This window comes from Xenopus tropicalis, chromosome 7 (genome assembly GCF_000004195.4).
Source record: "Xenopus tropicalis strain Nigerian chromosome 7, UCB_Xtro_10.0, whole genome shotgun sequence".
Lineage (NCBI taxonomy): Eukaryota > Metazoa > Chordata > Amphibia > Anura > Pipidae > Xenopus > Xenopus tropicalis.
In genome coordinates this window covers 93,201,967-93,218,223 of record NC_030683.2, presented here as the reverse complement: position 1 = coordinate 93,218,223, position 16,257 = coordinate 93,201,967, and the positions used below count along the sequence as shown (strand labels likewise).

Below are 16,257 nucleotides of genomic sequence, written 5' to 3'. Positions count from 1 at the left end.
ACGTGGGATGGGGTGCAGTTACCATAGTGAGCTGTGTGCTGAACTCGAATTTTTTAGGGCAATTATGACAGGAATCTGAGGTAGGAAGTCCTTTACTCCAAATTGATACTAAAGAGCAAAGGTAATATAAGTTATAAATGGAAAACTGTATTTTGCAGTGTAACATTCATTAGACAGTTATTACACGCAGGGGCTAATTTACTAACATGGGTGCTAAATTGATCAAGTGCTGTTGCCCATAGCAACTAATCTAGAATACTTTTTGAGCAGTTTGCTACAAGCTGTAAATTGAAATCAAAGACCTGACTGGTTGCCACACATGCTTAATTTAGTGCTTCTGTTTATAACCAGCCCTATAGAGTTTAAGGGGCCCATTTATCAATGTACGCTTGGTCACGATTAGAAAAAATGTGTATTTTTTCAAACTTTTAGAACTGTGCGTATTTTCTGCGATTTTTTTGCTAATTTCTGCAGTTTCAGCTGTTTGTACTTTGCGACAATTTGTGCGACAAAATCGTATTTGTCGCAACGAGAACGAAAGTTTTGGAATTCATTAAAGCTTCAGTATTGTGACTTTCTTTTGGCCAGGTTGGAGCTACAGAGTGCCATTGAGTCCTATGGAAAGCTTCACAAATCATGCATTGAAGTTTCAAAGTCAGAAAGGGTTTTGCGCCGTTTACGATTGCTGGGATACCAAAATTTTGTGACTTTCGGATCGCCAATACGTTTACAGTCGTTTCAATTAAAAAAATGTAGTACTTATGACCCGAAAGTTCCGAAATCTTCGTATTAAAACAAAAATAATTTTTGTGACATTTTCGATCATCAGAAATGATCGTATTTCGGGATTCAGATTTGTACATTGATGAATGGGCCCCTAAGTGCACTCACATAGATTATTGTTGCTGGAGACTGGTATGTTTGGTACACCTCTTAGTAGGGGGTAATAAGTTGGTTCTTCTAACCCTGTCCTTTTAATAGTGACTTATTCTTGGATCTTCAAATGACAACAGCATTGCACTGCTGGTAAACAGTATCAGAGTTTGTCACCTCCTGGGCAACTGGCTGGTGGTTAGTTCTTCCCTTAAGTCAGAACTGGAGTTCCAAGCACCTGCAGGGTCACCTTCCTTCTGGACAGTCTTTTCCCTAGATGGGGGTTGGGCATCATTATAGTTCTCTCTCCTGCTGGGGTCCAAGTCCAGGAATCTCCTGGCTCCATGCCATGTCCCAGCTGTTCCCTTTGGCTGCCAGGGTCCCTTAGCAGGCCATCCAGCCTCCCAATCAGTTGAATCATTTGCTGGAGGGTGATGCATACTGGTGATGTCAGTGCTCCCTAGTTGTAGCCACTGGGGGTAAGTAACCAATATGCCCCTACATCTTTTTAGAAACATTCGCATTGAACTTATACTGCACACTTGAAATTATTAAACTGTGCACTTAACTGATGACCTTTTTTATTTTACTATTTCTTTTAATCTTAATTTACATTTTTTAGGAGTATAACACTATATTCAACATACACCCTACAATTATGCCATATGCAGAAACTTTCTTCTCTTTGCAGTAAAATGTTTCTTTTATTCCCTTTAATTAAATATCCCAGATGAAAGATGGATTAATTTTAATTCAGCTCCACCCTGGTCTTTGTTGATTGCAGATGGAGATGGAACATTTTAAATCAAATTCCCTAAGCCCTGGTCTTTGTAGTGACACTGAACTTTATACTCCCTTTTAGTTAAAAGGGAAGCACAGATTAAGGGGTGCTAAGTCTAAACAAGTAATGCATCCTTTTACTCTTTAGAAGGCTGAGAATAAATTGCGCCCACCTCTAGACTGATTTTGTATTAAAGGGAGTAAGATTTTGTGTTAAAAAAATAAAGCAAAAATTAAAAGCTTGAGTCCTATGGCGAGCTTACGATCTGTGTTACTTGTTGTGGCTACTAATTTCCCAGGCTTAGGTAACCAGTTCTAGCCTTGCAAAATACTGCAGCTGGCATCTTACATAGGCTTTTTAATACCTGTGGTACATGGGGCATTTATACCGCCACTGTGCTGAGTGGAAAACTATCAGCAGACTAAACATCCCTATCTACATTACCTATGAGAGACGTGTAAAGCAGCATAAAAGCACTCAGATTTGCACAATGTGCCACAGCCCCACTTGTACTGTGTTTGCCTACTATGTGTAACTAAACTAAGAGCTTTTCATCATAGCTCAGGCTAGTCACTCTTGGGAAATAACTGTTACAATGAACCAACCCATTTAAGAATGTCAAATTTTGTGTACTATTAGGCTAGTAGCACACACTACATTTTCAGTACTCTCTGTTTTGATACAGAAATATATAGTTTTGTGCCAAAATCTGTCCTGCAGTGAAATGAGGATTGCAAGTGGAGAAAACACTGTGTTGCCACTGCCTTTAGTCTCTGAGTGGATGTGGGTTTGATTTAGCCACCTCCTTGCTGGGCCAAATTGGACTGATCTGATCATCAAAGTAGGGTCCACAGAGACCCATGATGTGAGGACCGCATCCAAGTTTCAAACTTGCTTAAACAGGCCTCAAAGGGAAATTTCCCTTATGTTGTTGTTTAAAATTGAAAAATGCAAAATAAAAACTTAAAAAAAAAAAAAAAAAAAAAAAAACAGGCCTCTCAGTGGACCGCATTACACAGGGAGATAAGCTGCCATATTGATCTGAAGGGGCCAAATTGGTTGCGTAAATCTTCCTAGTGTGTCCAGCTTTTCATCATGAAGAAAACAGCAGTCAAAAGAGGCTGAGAACCTCATTCGACCAAAAATTTTTATTCAGCAATAGGAACAGCAGTTGCAAACTGAAATCCACACGATCAATTAAAAAAAATGTAGAAATTGTAACAGAGAAACAATCTCATACAAAACTCATCTAAACCATACCTGTTTTTAATGAAATCTGTGCCTTTTGAATATAGAAAAGCATTCACTTATGTTGGCCATGTTTTTAAAGAAAGGTTTACCACCCTGGGAAGTGCCCAATATAACTAGTGGTACACAGAAGCTTGGAAACCTCTGGTCTAATTACATGTTGCTGGTTTTCTATGTGAGAAGTTAACACAACTCTGTACACCATGTTTGTATCATGTAGCTGTTGTATTAACGTCTTTTTACTTAGAGAATAAGCAAAACTTAATTTGACCAGGAGCGCCCACGCTTTATTATAATATACACGTTTTAGTGAGTTATGTGACAGAAATTACATCACTAAGCACCATATATAACTGATGACCTCACTAAACACCAATTATAACTGATTACATCACTTAAAGGAGACATATCCTATAAAAATTATGAATGTACCAGTGAATTATACTCTTCTAGATATAGAAGGATTGTGCTTAAAAAAAGTTGTGTTTCTGACTGATTTTTTGAGAAATTCCACAAAAACCCCACTAGTCCCGCCCATCTGTGCCACTTCTTGCTGGCTGAATTCTCTGGATGAGCTGGGGAGCTGGCGGCCCTCCGTACCCTGCACTGTAGGATAGGAACCAATCAGCAGCTAGGCTGACCTGATAGGGAACTGAAGCCTGTCTGTGCTTGTGTGAGTGCAGGGCTGTGATTGGCTCTCCCCCTCCTACTGTGCTTCTGGCAGGGACCGTTAGGACACGCCCACTCTTCATTTCACACTGGACGGAGAAGTGATAGGGTCTATAGGGAGCCCCAATAAAGGGGCCATTGTTACAGATAGGGTTAATGTTTAGCCCAGCACCGGATATTATTCATAATTGCCTACAAAATTAGCGTTTTTCCCATTCATCCTATATGTCTCCTTTAACACCAATTATAACTGATGACATCACCAAGCATATAAGTATATAATTTACAGGATTTTCATGGCTCTTGTGTATTATTATAATATATTAGTACTGTTGTAGGTTTTTATTCGCTAAATAAATTGAAACTTTTTGAGATCTGAGATATGTAAAGGGTTAGGTCACATTTGGATTAACAGGATGAAGCCAGTGATATTGTAAAACAGCGTGCTTTTGATCTTCCTTTTTCATTATTAGTTGGTTTTGAACAATTTAGCTTTTTGTTAAGTAGCTCTCCAGTTTGGCATTTCAGCAGCTCTATGATTTCTAGGGTCCAGTTAACCCCAAAAACTTTCTGGGGGTACACATCTAAAAATTTACGAAAGTCACCTTGTTCTCTTCATTCCAAATGTAGTCCAGACTCCCTGCTTATCATATTCCCCGCTAGTAGTGCATATTGAGCATGCAAGAGAGCCATTTAGCAGTATCAGAGGGTAGAGAATGCCATAGGCCACTTTTTGAGAGTGTGAGGGCTGATGCACTACTTAGCTAGTAGTGAAGTTAAATCAAATAGTGACAGTATTTGTGTGATTGTAAGTGCATTCACAAAAATACAAATTTGTTATGAAGAGAAGTAAAATAATTACAAAATACTATTATTACAAATAAAACTTCTATAGTTTCAGCCTCAGCAGTCCAGTGTGACTTGATTATCTGCTTGTATCTTATTTCAGTGGCGTTATGGAAACACCAGTCACGCAGTCTGTCCTAGGAGTACAGAACTATTTGGAGGTGAGAATCATCATAGGTATTTGCAATTTTGCTAATTTTGCTTTGCTATTTTGAATTAGTGATTTGTAGAATTATGTAAAATGTATATGAAAACAGTACAGGTATGGGACCTCTTATCTAGAAAGCTCGGGACCTGGGGTTTTCCGGATAAGGGATCTTTCATAACTTAAGTCTGCTAAAAATCATTTAAATATTGAATAAACCCGATAGGAATGTTTATTTATTATTACAGAGAAAAAGGAAATCATTTTAAAAAATTAGAATTATTTGCTTATAATAGAGTCTATAAAAGATGGCCTTTCTGTAATTTGGAACTTTCTGGATAATGGGTTTCCGGATAAGGGATCCCATACCTGTATCTAAAACATATTAATGTGATATTATCATACTGTTGAGATGTCCTGCAGGTTTTTTTGTATTAGGGGATAGGGTTGTACAGGTATGGGATAAGGGATCTTTCCGTAATTTGGATCTTGCTACCTCAAGTCTACTAAAAGCTTATTTAAACATTAATAAACCCAATAGGATTGTTTTGCCTCCAATAAGGATTCATTATATCTTAGCTGGGATCAAGTACAAGGTTCTATTTTATTATTACTGAGAAAAAGAAAATCATCTTTAAAAATTAGAATAATTTGCTTATATATCTCTAGGGAAGATGGCCTTCCCGTAATTCAGAACTTTCTGGATAACAGGTTTCCAGATAACAAATCCCATACCTGTACCATTTCCCATAGGCCTATCCTGGAAAGCTTGACTTGACTTACAAGTTAGCCATAGCCCTTCTCCAAGGCTGGGAGCAACTGCACAATGTGCATCAAGCACCCTGTATCCTGGTCAGGTCTGGACTAAAATTCTAAGCAGACCCCCCCCCCCCCCCGGCATTTCAAGTACACAGAGGCCCAAACAGCCTCTTCACCAGCCCAATAAATAGTGATTTTTTATGACATCTTACAGCACACCATCTGGCATTAGCCAGAATCTACAGATTTCCAGTTTAGGCCTGATCCTGGGGCAGTGCCCTATGCATGCACAGCTAGAGCTTTGATAATGGTGGCTGGTGATTACCAGGCATAGGGCTGCTGTATATGGGAAGTGGAACAGCAAAACTCTGCTCTAATATTAACTCATATACCTTAACTTAATGGGCTTTAATTGTCCAGTAAGAAATAATGTATCCTGAAATTGAATAAATAGAGGTTCTTACACAAAAAGCACACCCTGTGTTTATTACAATCAAAACAATAATCAGATGGGAGGCAATACAGTCAATAAGTGATGCCAGGTCCACTTCTCTCTCTAAGCACCTCATATTAAGACTTTGGGTTAAATCTTCAGTCTCTACCCCATTGTGCTAAATTCAGGGGCCACGTACTGGTGGATATTGCTACTGTATTGACCCATAAGACACTCTTGTTGGAGCCTTGGCTGCTTGTGCTTCATTTTATAATTGAACTTTGAATAGGACAAGAATCCACTTACACTGGTTTGAGCCAGACCCAGTTAATCTACCCCAGGCTCTGAACCTGAATATTTCCCCTCTGTCTGTTTTTTCTGATCCAGCTTTCACAAAAATAAATCAAGCAGGATTTGCATTTCCAGTGGGGCTACCAAAAGTTCTCCCAATATATATGCCCTTGTGAAACTACTGGCCTCTCTTTTTGGATGCATTTAATGAGTCTTTATGTAGATGTCATTTTACTATATCTCTAGAAGGGACATATTTAGTCACAGAAAGTTTTAGGATTAATTTATTTTCCTATAAACAAAAAAGGTACAACATAACAGGTCTGCCCCTGATCCCATCATTTAAAGATTGAGAAGAAAGTCTGAATAAATATATTGTTCTACTATATTTATATATGAATGCACTTTATTATTTTTTGGTTTATTACAACCAAATATCTGTTTGGGACACAAAAAGCAGAAATATTTGCCATTGCTTTTATTCCATTAAATTGCATATTTGCAAAAATCAAGTATGAGAGATTTATGGAAAATGTAGTAAATTGTGTTTCAGTGTTGCCATTAACAAAACCTCAGAGGATGCCAAGTTAATGACCGCTTAATTAAAGAATGAAAATGTATTGCTGTGTCAGGCAGCTCTGTGCCATGTTTCTCCCGATGGTGCCCGCTGCCTTCATCACCTGCAGGTAATTAACAGGATCCCGGCTCCAGATCCGCTCTGACGTGAGAGCACTGCATGGAGCAGCGAGAGCGGCTGGAGCACAGATTCATGTGGTTGTTAAACAGCTTATCCCATGTATTTGATCTGGGCTGTCTGCAGCACATTTGTATTGCACGGACCCAATAGGGTTTCTGTCTAGATGCTGCTACCAGCCTTCTTTTATGATAATAATTTGTAAGATTACAGTCACGCTTTAAAGGTATGTTCATCCATAAATGCATGGGTGTGATTAACACAAAACAGTGTGTAGTCTATTCTTGTAGTTTCATTTTATTTAATTTTATTATTATTATTATTATTGCATTCTGTAAATGAAATTAATAGAGATACAGTGTAGGGGTCTTTATTTGCTTTTCTGTAAAAGATTATTAGCAGCAGCAGGGCAGCCTGCACGCACAGCAGTGCTGTTGTACCTCCCAAGCAACAAATCACTTATTGTTTTAATATAAATGTTTATTAATCCTTACTCTAATTTGGTTATAAGTTGCAAATAACAAATAGTCCTGTTCATTTTTCAGATGACTAACCTTAGTTTAATGGATAGGGCTTGTCCTGAACACAAGTTTTTTTGGATCCCTAATTTAAACTAGGGATTTGCACTTACTGTAGGTCGTTGTCTACAGACTGGCTTTATTCTAGGCAGTAAGACCAAATGTAGATTTGACAGCTCATATCAGAATGATGTGCAGTAATTTTCCATTTCCAATTTTTATACAGCTATGGGACCTGTTATCCAGAATACTCGAGAACCTTAGGATTTTAAGTTAAAATCCAAGTTTCTGTAATTTGGATTTCCGTACTTCAAGTCTACTCAAAATAGTTTAAACATGAAATAAACCCAATAGGGTTGTTTTGTCTCCAATATGAAGTAATTTTATCTTAGTTAGGACCAAGTTTAAGGTACTGTGTTATTACAGAGAAAAAGTAAATCATTTCTAAAAATTTAGTGATTAAAATGTTGTCCAAGGGAGATGACCTTTCTGTAATTTTGAGCTTAATGGATAATAGGTTCCCAGATAATAGATCCCATACCTGTTATGCTTGGTTTTACAAATACTGGCTGGGATTGTACCATGTGGGTTTTTGTCTCTTACCTAAAATAACCCCCAGATTCTGTTCAACAGTAAGCATGATTTACAGTGGCTCACAAAAAGCCACGTATGCCATAGCCCGAAGGGTGTCTTTCTGTAGAGTAACAGAAAGCAGCTACCAAGGCTTCGCCTACTGGCAAAGTACTGTGTTAGTCCCCTGCGTGAACCAGTTGGAACTAGTTGGACCTTAAGACAAACATTTAGATTAACATAGTTTGGCCAAACTCATTGATCACCAAATGAAATAACCTCATTTTTAGGCAAACTGGCTTATATCTGGACCAAGCTGGCTTGATGTTATGATAGACATTATCATTGAATATCCACTAATGAAGGAAGATGCAGCTTCCTACATCCTTAGTAGAACCACGGCACGTCAGGCAGCTAAGAGGGTATTAATGCGATTGATATTTTCATGTATGACTGTCACGAAAGGTTGCAATACATTTAGCAATATCTTTAGTTTTGAGGGTCTCCTCATCTTATAAGACAAGTCCTGTGCCATTAGAAAGACATGATATTTTCTGAACCCCCCTATACCACACAACGTCATACAAAGCCTATGGTAAGACCTGCTGCAGTGTTATAATAAATAGTGGGTGAATTTTGCATTCTTAAAATGTGTGATCCTTTCTAAAAGTAACAAAAACAATTAAGATTTTAGTGCCTGGGCTCACTCAAGTGTTGGTTAACAAAGAATGTTGTGGGAGGACAGAACAAACAAATCAGTCATCTGTCCACTGGTTCCATGATTCACTTTGCAACCCCCTCAGTTCTTACTAAAAATATCAATTGGAAGCTTTGAATATTGGATTTTAGTAATAAACAAAACTTGCTATATGGAAACCTTTTGGGTATAAGTGTTAATAAATATTGTCTAACTGTTGCTATAGGAATATATATCAATAATCTGAATATTGGTGAATTTATGGTGTCTTGGGCTTCAAGACACACTGTTTTCTTTTCTTTTCTTCTCAGTGCATATAAATTACACTTGAGAATCATTCTGAGTGACATAAAGAAAGTATAGTTTACAATGCTGAAAATAGGTGCTAAACTTGAGTTAATTATATAAATAATAAAATCCAATAAAAGCTGGATATATAGATGTCATGCCATTTCTTCTTTTACTGTTTTGTTGAAGCAGTCATCTTGATTCCTGGTTTAGTTGTATGGTACTGGAGTGTCTGTGCCTTTTAGACCATGGGTACTGTGCCATACTAAGGGCTTATTCACAATACAGGCTTTGATATTAGAGAAGTAAGGAACGTAGATGTCATCTTGTTGGAAGAAGGCAGCAGTTGGAAAGGTGAAGAAAGAAGGCACCAATCATAAAAGACAGTGGGATAGGTGTGGAACGGGCAGGATAAAAACCAGGGCAGTTTTACAAAGAGTATAGATTCCCCAGCATCACTGACCTATATAGTATGAATAAGAAGAAAGTAACCAGTGCATTTTCTATTTTTGGAATTTCAAGTCAGCAGGGAGTGTTTAATGTATAATATACCAGGCAGCATGATAGCTCATAGTTATTATTGGTTCACCGCCAGGGTCCTTCAGCTTGATGCAAGGCTGATTAGTATTTACTTCAGATGAACATTAGATGTAAGCCAAAAAGCATTGTATTCAGCATCAAAATGTATTAAAATAGCCCTGTTGTACCAGCTTTAATAGCTTTTGATGACTTTCTGCAGCCTCCAAGTTTAGCTTCTCAGTAGCAGCTAAGAGCACACTAAGCATGTGCAGTACCACTGGCACGCAAAAGGTGAGCTCACAGGATCAGAAGATGTGTGTTGGTGTTCGCAATTTTGACGTTGATCATTACTGTTATTGTGGATCATTACTGTTATAGTGCTGTTGACACTGGCATGGAAGAAAATTTGCTATATATTAGACTTTCTTGGGGTTTTTTTTGTCTTTTTTAAAAAGTCAAATGTGACATTATGGTTGTAAAGGGATATCTGATTTTTATTAGGCGTAAATGGATGAACAGATGTTTGCATCAGAATACTGATAAAGATTTTGCCAAAATCGTGGTGGTTCTCTAAATGAGAAATGTGTCCTACTTATTGTGGAGCAATTGAAAACACTGACTACTTTTGGAAATCATTCAAAAGCATAAGGATCAATTACAGCACTTTCTGTCTGACAGAACTAAGATTTTAATAAAATTAGGATGTAATGCTGCTTGGTAAGAAGATTATTATGCCAGCTTTACATTAAATTGAGCCTTTCGAGCCTGTATATTGTACCATAAATTTAGATGTGGCATAAGTACTTTCCATTTTGCTTTAAAGTACTTTATGCAGAAAGAAATTACATTTTTGTATCTGTGACTCGAAACAGTCTAACCAGGGGTGGCACAGACCTAGAGGAACCACTGTACAAGCTAATAATGTCATTTTCCTCAGTCCATTAAAAAAAAAAACAGCATTTGCTTAAATAAGGTCCAGAAGCTTCTGGATTCAAATACTACTGAACAGTCTGGACACTTCTTTTATCAGGAGAAACTGTTTTGGTGGCTTCACTGCTGAGATCCATAGAGGGCTCACTGAGACCAGAAAACCCCTCTCTGCAATTACTAGTCACAGCCCAGTTCTTCTGTACAATGGCCAAGGATGGGTTTGGGAATGGGTGGAGGCAATTGACATAGCCTTGAGTGGATTGGTTTTCCTTGAATGCACCACAATTTAAATTTTGAACATTAGGATGTTGCTTTCCCCAAAAGGGGAAACTGTATGTCCCAGAATGTGCAGCACTAAAGTAGGCAGTGGATTGAGGTATGTGATCACCCCAAAACCTTTAACACAATGGTGTGCAGAAACCACAATGACTGGCACTTAGTTCTCAGAGATAGTTCTCAGTGTTTTGTATCATATAGACTGTTTTCCATCAGCCTTAAGCTCCCAATTTGCTTTTAAGGAGAAGGAAAGGTAAAAACTAGGTTAGCTTTATCAGAAAGGTCTATGTACTGTAAATACAGCCATAAGCACTTACAGTAATGCTGCACTGAGTCCTCTATCAAAAGAAACACAGAATTTCTTGTCTCTTTTTTTATAAACATGATGTTCCAGTGTCTGCTTTCCTTCCTCGGATTTGTGGTGAGGCCACAAGGGCCCGGGCCTAGGGTGGCAGAAATTTAGGGGCGGCATGCCGCCCAGCCGCACCAGAATGATTTGGCTGCATGGAGTAATGAGGAGAGGAAGCGCTGAAACTTTAGCGTGTCCTCTCCCCGCGGATCCAAATGAAAGAAGTGGCGCGCATGCGTGCCCGTGGGGGGTGGGGTTGCGGTGCACATGCGTGAAGCTTGGGTGCCGAGGTGGGCGGCCTCGGGGCGCCCTATAGAGAAATCCGGCCCTGGTAGTCAGCTGGCTCAGCTCAAGAGCAAAATGCAAGGTGATCAAAGAAATCTCTAAGAACACCAAAATATCATCATGGACCCACAGGTAGCTCGGTAGTGCATCAGACTACCATTAGAAAGCACAAATTAGCAGTGCCAGATTTCACTACAGGACGCCCATAGGTCACCCCACACCCCCAAAATGTTAGGCACCCCCAAGTGACTTTAATCGCTTACCTTGTACCCCAGGCTGGTGCGCCTGTTAGGAGAGAACAACACCAGCTCGGGGTACCTGTCGAGAATGCTTCCTCTTTCCTACTCGCGCTGCAGCCAATAGTCCCGGACAAACGCATGCGCATTTTGGCACCCCCAAGTGACTTTGCCTTTCCTTCTCATTTAAGTTTTCTGTGCATCCCTTTACTAGTGCTCCATATGGGAGCAAAATGTACCTATGGGAGGCCTTTGTGGCCTCACCACAAATCTGAACCTGCAAATTAGATCTACAAGGGAAGTGGCCCAAGAGAAAAGCTGTCCAGAAAGAAAATCAGGGCAAGACTAAAGTTTGGACAGTAAACCTAAGCAAAGACCAGCACCAGGTATTTACACTGCCAGAAGACATGGCAAAAACCAAGAAAGCATTTCACCAGAAGAACCTTATACAAACGTTAAATTACGGTGGTGGAAATGTTATGGTTTTGGGACTGCTTTCATGCTGCATCATGGGCAGCTTACCAGCATAGAATCCACTATAAAATCTTCGTTGGACCAGAGGGTATTTGAAGATAATGTAAGACCATTTGTCAGAAGATCGAAGCTCAGCTGAACGTGACAACACAATCCGGGGTCATTTATCAACATTTTTGCTTTTATTGTTCTACCTGCAGAAGAATAGCTCAGTGTAAATCCGCCATGACCCTAAACTTTGCAGTATATCCACCAAGGACTGGCTAATAAAATAAAAATGGAGAGTTCTGGAATATGCAAGATTATAACATATGTCCAACAACTCTTCACAAAGGAAGAAGGGGAGTGGATATCACCGTTATGACTAAGTGTCTGTGAACATGGAACACGTAAGGTGATTATGGTACAGGTATGGGATCCCTTAACCAGAAACACGATATGCAGAAAGTTCCAAATTACGGAAAGGCCATCTCCCATAGACTCCATTATAAGTAAATATTTCTAATTTTTAAAAATGATTTCTTTTTTCTCTGTAATTATAAAACCTTGTACTTTATCCCAACTAAGATATAATTAATCATTAATGGAGGCAAAACAAAACTATTGGGGTTTTTCAATATTTGAGTGATTTTTTGCAGACAAGTTTTGGAGATCCAAATTAGGGAAAGATCCCTTATCTGGAAAACCCCAGGTCCCGAGCATTGTGGATAACAGGTCCCATACCTGTATTGCAATAAAGTTAATTAAGAATTCTGCTTGAAGATTTGCTCAATGAGTGCCGGCTCTTCAAAAAAAACAGAGAGTTCTGGAATGGCCAAGTAAAAGACCAAATCTATATGCAACATGTCATCAAAATGCTGTGGGGGGATTAGAGGCTGTTAATGCAAGAAACCCCTCAAACATCACACAGCTGAAAATATTCAACATAGAGGAATGGGAAAACATTTCTCCCAGTTGATGTCAGAGACTGGAGATGGTCACAAGAAACGCCTTCTTGAGGCTTTTTCTGCCAAAGGGAACAATACCATGTATTAAAGCAAACGGTATAATTACTTTTTTTCCATAGAAGATTTGTTTTTGTTGAGTAAATGATGACAAAGAGATTTTTTTACTTTTTCAGTTTCATAACCTTATCTTCCTATCCTGTTTAAATAAAAATCAAATATTGATATATCCGGATAGGTTGAAAAAGAAAAAACTTTTCATGGGTGGTTCTTAGTTTTTCACATCACATAGTGTAATCTGCAGTAATATATTAATCCAGTTCCAAATAGAATAACCTCCTGCTGTGCTTTGTTATGCTTACAACTGTAGTAGACATAAGAAAGCCTGATACAAATACACACCTGTTGTAAATGCTTAGATAGCTAACATATTTTTATATTATTGGTAATGTGCCATTAAGTTTAATAAGCTACATGAGTATTTACCATTTTAATACTCCCATTATCCCTGCTAAGGCCCATGGTACACCAGGGGCACATTTATTAAAGTACGACAGGTACGAAATTCGTATTTGGTCGTTTCTGCAACTTTTTCGTACTTTGCGCGGCTTTTTCGTACTTTACAGAAGGAAAAGGTTTTTTTTTTGGAAAGGTTTTTCCGCCATTTACGATCGTTCGAAACAAAAATGTTGTGACTTTCGGATCGTCAATACAATATTATCGTGATCATTCCGCTTTTTCCGTAAACATTTTTGTGATATTTGCGAGCATCAGAAATTTTCGTATCTAATCCGAATTTTTCCCATTTCGGATTCAAACTCGTACTTTCATGAATGTGCCTCCAGGTGTTTGCTTGGCCTGCGTATATTCCCTATGGAGAAAGTCATGTTGGACTGTCTGCTATAGACTTAAATGACAACCACTGGTCACAGGCAGATTTTGAACTGAAAACTCTCAAATTAGTTCCACAGGTGATTTTGGTGATTTTAGGCCAATGGATACAGTGGAGGAAATAATTATTTGACCCCTCACTGATTTTGTAAGTTTGTCCAATGACAAAGAAATTAAAAGTCTCAGAACAGTATCATTTCAATGGTAGGTTTATTTTAACAGTGGCAGATAGCACATCAAAAGGAAAATCGAAAAAATAACTTTAAATAAAAGATAGCAACTGATTTGCATTTCATTGAGTGAAATAAGTTTTTGAACCCCTACCAACCATTAAGAGTTCTGGCTCCCACAGAGTGGTTAGACACTTCTACTCAATTAGTCAACCTCATTAAGGACACCTGTCTTAACTAGTCACCTGTATAAAAGACACCTGTCCACAGAATCAATCAATCAAGCAGACTCCAAACTCTCCAACATGGGAAAGACCAAAGAGCTGTCCAAGGATGTCAGAGACAAAATTGTAGACCTGCACAAGGCTGGAATGGGCTACAAAACCATTAGCAAGAAGCTGGGAGAGAAGGTGACAACTGTTGGTGCGATTGTTCGAAAATGGAAGGAGCACAAAATGACCATCAATCGACCTCGCTCTGGGGCTCCACGCAAGATCTCACCTCGTGGGGTGTCAATGATTCTGAGAAAGGTGAAAAAGCATCCTAGAACTACACGGGAGGAGTTAGTTAATGACCTCAAATTAGCAGGGACCACAGTCACCAAGAAAACCATTGGAAACACATTACACCGCAATGGATTAAAATCCTGCAGGGCTCGCAAGGTCCCCCTGCTCAAGAAGGCACATGTGCAGGCCCGTCTGAAGTTTGCCAATGAACACCTGAATGATTCTGTGAGTGACTGGGAGAAGGTGCTGTGGTCTGATGAGACCAAAATAGAGCTCTTTGGCATTAACTCAACTCGCTGTGTTTGGAGGAAGAAAAATGCTGCCTATGACCCCCAAAACACCGTCCCCACCGTCAAGCATGGGGGAAACATTTTGCTTTGGGGGTGTTTTTCTGCTAAGGGCACAGGACAACTTATTCGCATTAACGGGAAAATGGACGGAGCCATGTATCGTAAAATCCTGAACGACAACCTCCTTCCCTCTGCCAGGAAACTGAAAATGGGTCGTGGATGGGTGTTCCAGCACGACAATGACCCAAAACATACAGCAAAGGCAACAAAGGAGTGGCTCAAGAAGAAGCACATTAAGGTCATGGAGTGGCCTAGTCAGTCTCCGGACCTTAATCCAATAGAAAACCTATGGAGGGAGCTCAAGCTCAGAGTTGCACACAGACAGCCTCGAAACCTTAGGGATTTAGAGATGATCTGCAAAGAGGAGTGGACCAACATTCCTCCTAAAATGTGCGCAAACTTGGTCATCAATTACAAGAAACGTTTGACCTCTGTGCTTGCAAACAAGGGTTTTTCCACTAAGTATTAAGTCTTTTTTTGTTAGAGGGTTCAAAAACTTATTTCACTCAATGAAATGCAAATCAGTTGCTATCTTTTATTTAAAGTTATTTTTTCGATTTTCCTTTTGATGTGCTATCTGCCACTGTTAAAATAAACCTACCATTGAAATGATACTGTTCTGAGACTTTTAATTTCTTTGTCATTGGACAAACTTACAAAATCAGTGAGGGGTCAAATAATTATTTCCTCCACTGTATATACCTGGGGATTGCTATAGTCATTTTTTAATGTATTAATTAATTTCCACAGACATTGCCTTGCCAGCCGCTAGGTGTGAGAGTTTTATGTTTTTATGTGTAACAACAAAAAAGTACTGTATATACCCGAGTATAAGCCTAGTTTTTCAGCACCCAAAATGTGTTGGAAAAGGTCACCTTCGGCTTATACTCGAGTCGGGTGCCATGGGTCCCTCCAGACTAGGACCCTGTGTCCTTTGTGTGCAAATTAGGCCACCCGCAACCAGACCCTCCAGTGCCCTGGCCCACTCCCAAATTCATCTTCATCCACCAGCCTCACCTCTCCCATTCTGCACTAGACATTGCACTTTATATTCTATATAAACTATATATAGCTTTAAAGGATTTTACCTCTTTGTGTTTTAGCTTGGTTGCTGTTTGAGCTAAGGGGGTAGTACTCTTAAGGTATCATTGTTGATACCATATTGTTTTTGTTGACCCTTTTCTCCACTTACAGAGCTAGTTTACTGTTTTTCTTTGAAATGTTAAAAAACATATACCCCACTGATGCATCATTTAATGTAATTTCATTGGTATTTATTTTGATTATTGAAACTTAGCAGTAGCTGCTGCATTTCCCACCCTAGGCTTATAGTCGAGTCAATAAGTTTTCCAGTTTTCTCATGTAAAGTTAGGTACCTCGGCTTATATACGGATCGGCTTATACTCGAGTATATACGGTAAGTGGCAAAAATAAAAAAGGTGATTGTGGAAAGGATGGCAATGCTGAAAGCACATACCATGCATGCATTTGGAATTGCCATTTTTATTTGCAAAT

The 16,257-nt window shown here is 39.0% G+C and overlaps 1 protein-coding gene across 1 annotated transcript in view; it reads left to right on the top strand.

Annotated features, from left to right (window-relative positions):
• The window catches only part of pusl1 (pseudouridine synthase like 1), a 47,824-nt gene that overhangs the window by 2,164 nt on the left and 29,403 nt on the right, over positions 1–16,257 (top strand). Inside the window, exon 2 of the mRNA XM_012967139.3 lies at positions 4,521–4,578. Within this exon, the coding sequence (XP_012822593.2) occupies positions 4,521–4,578 (58 nt within the window). The remainder of the gene's footprint in view (positions 1–4,520; positions 4,579–16,257) is intronic.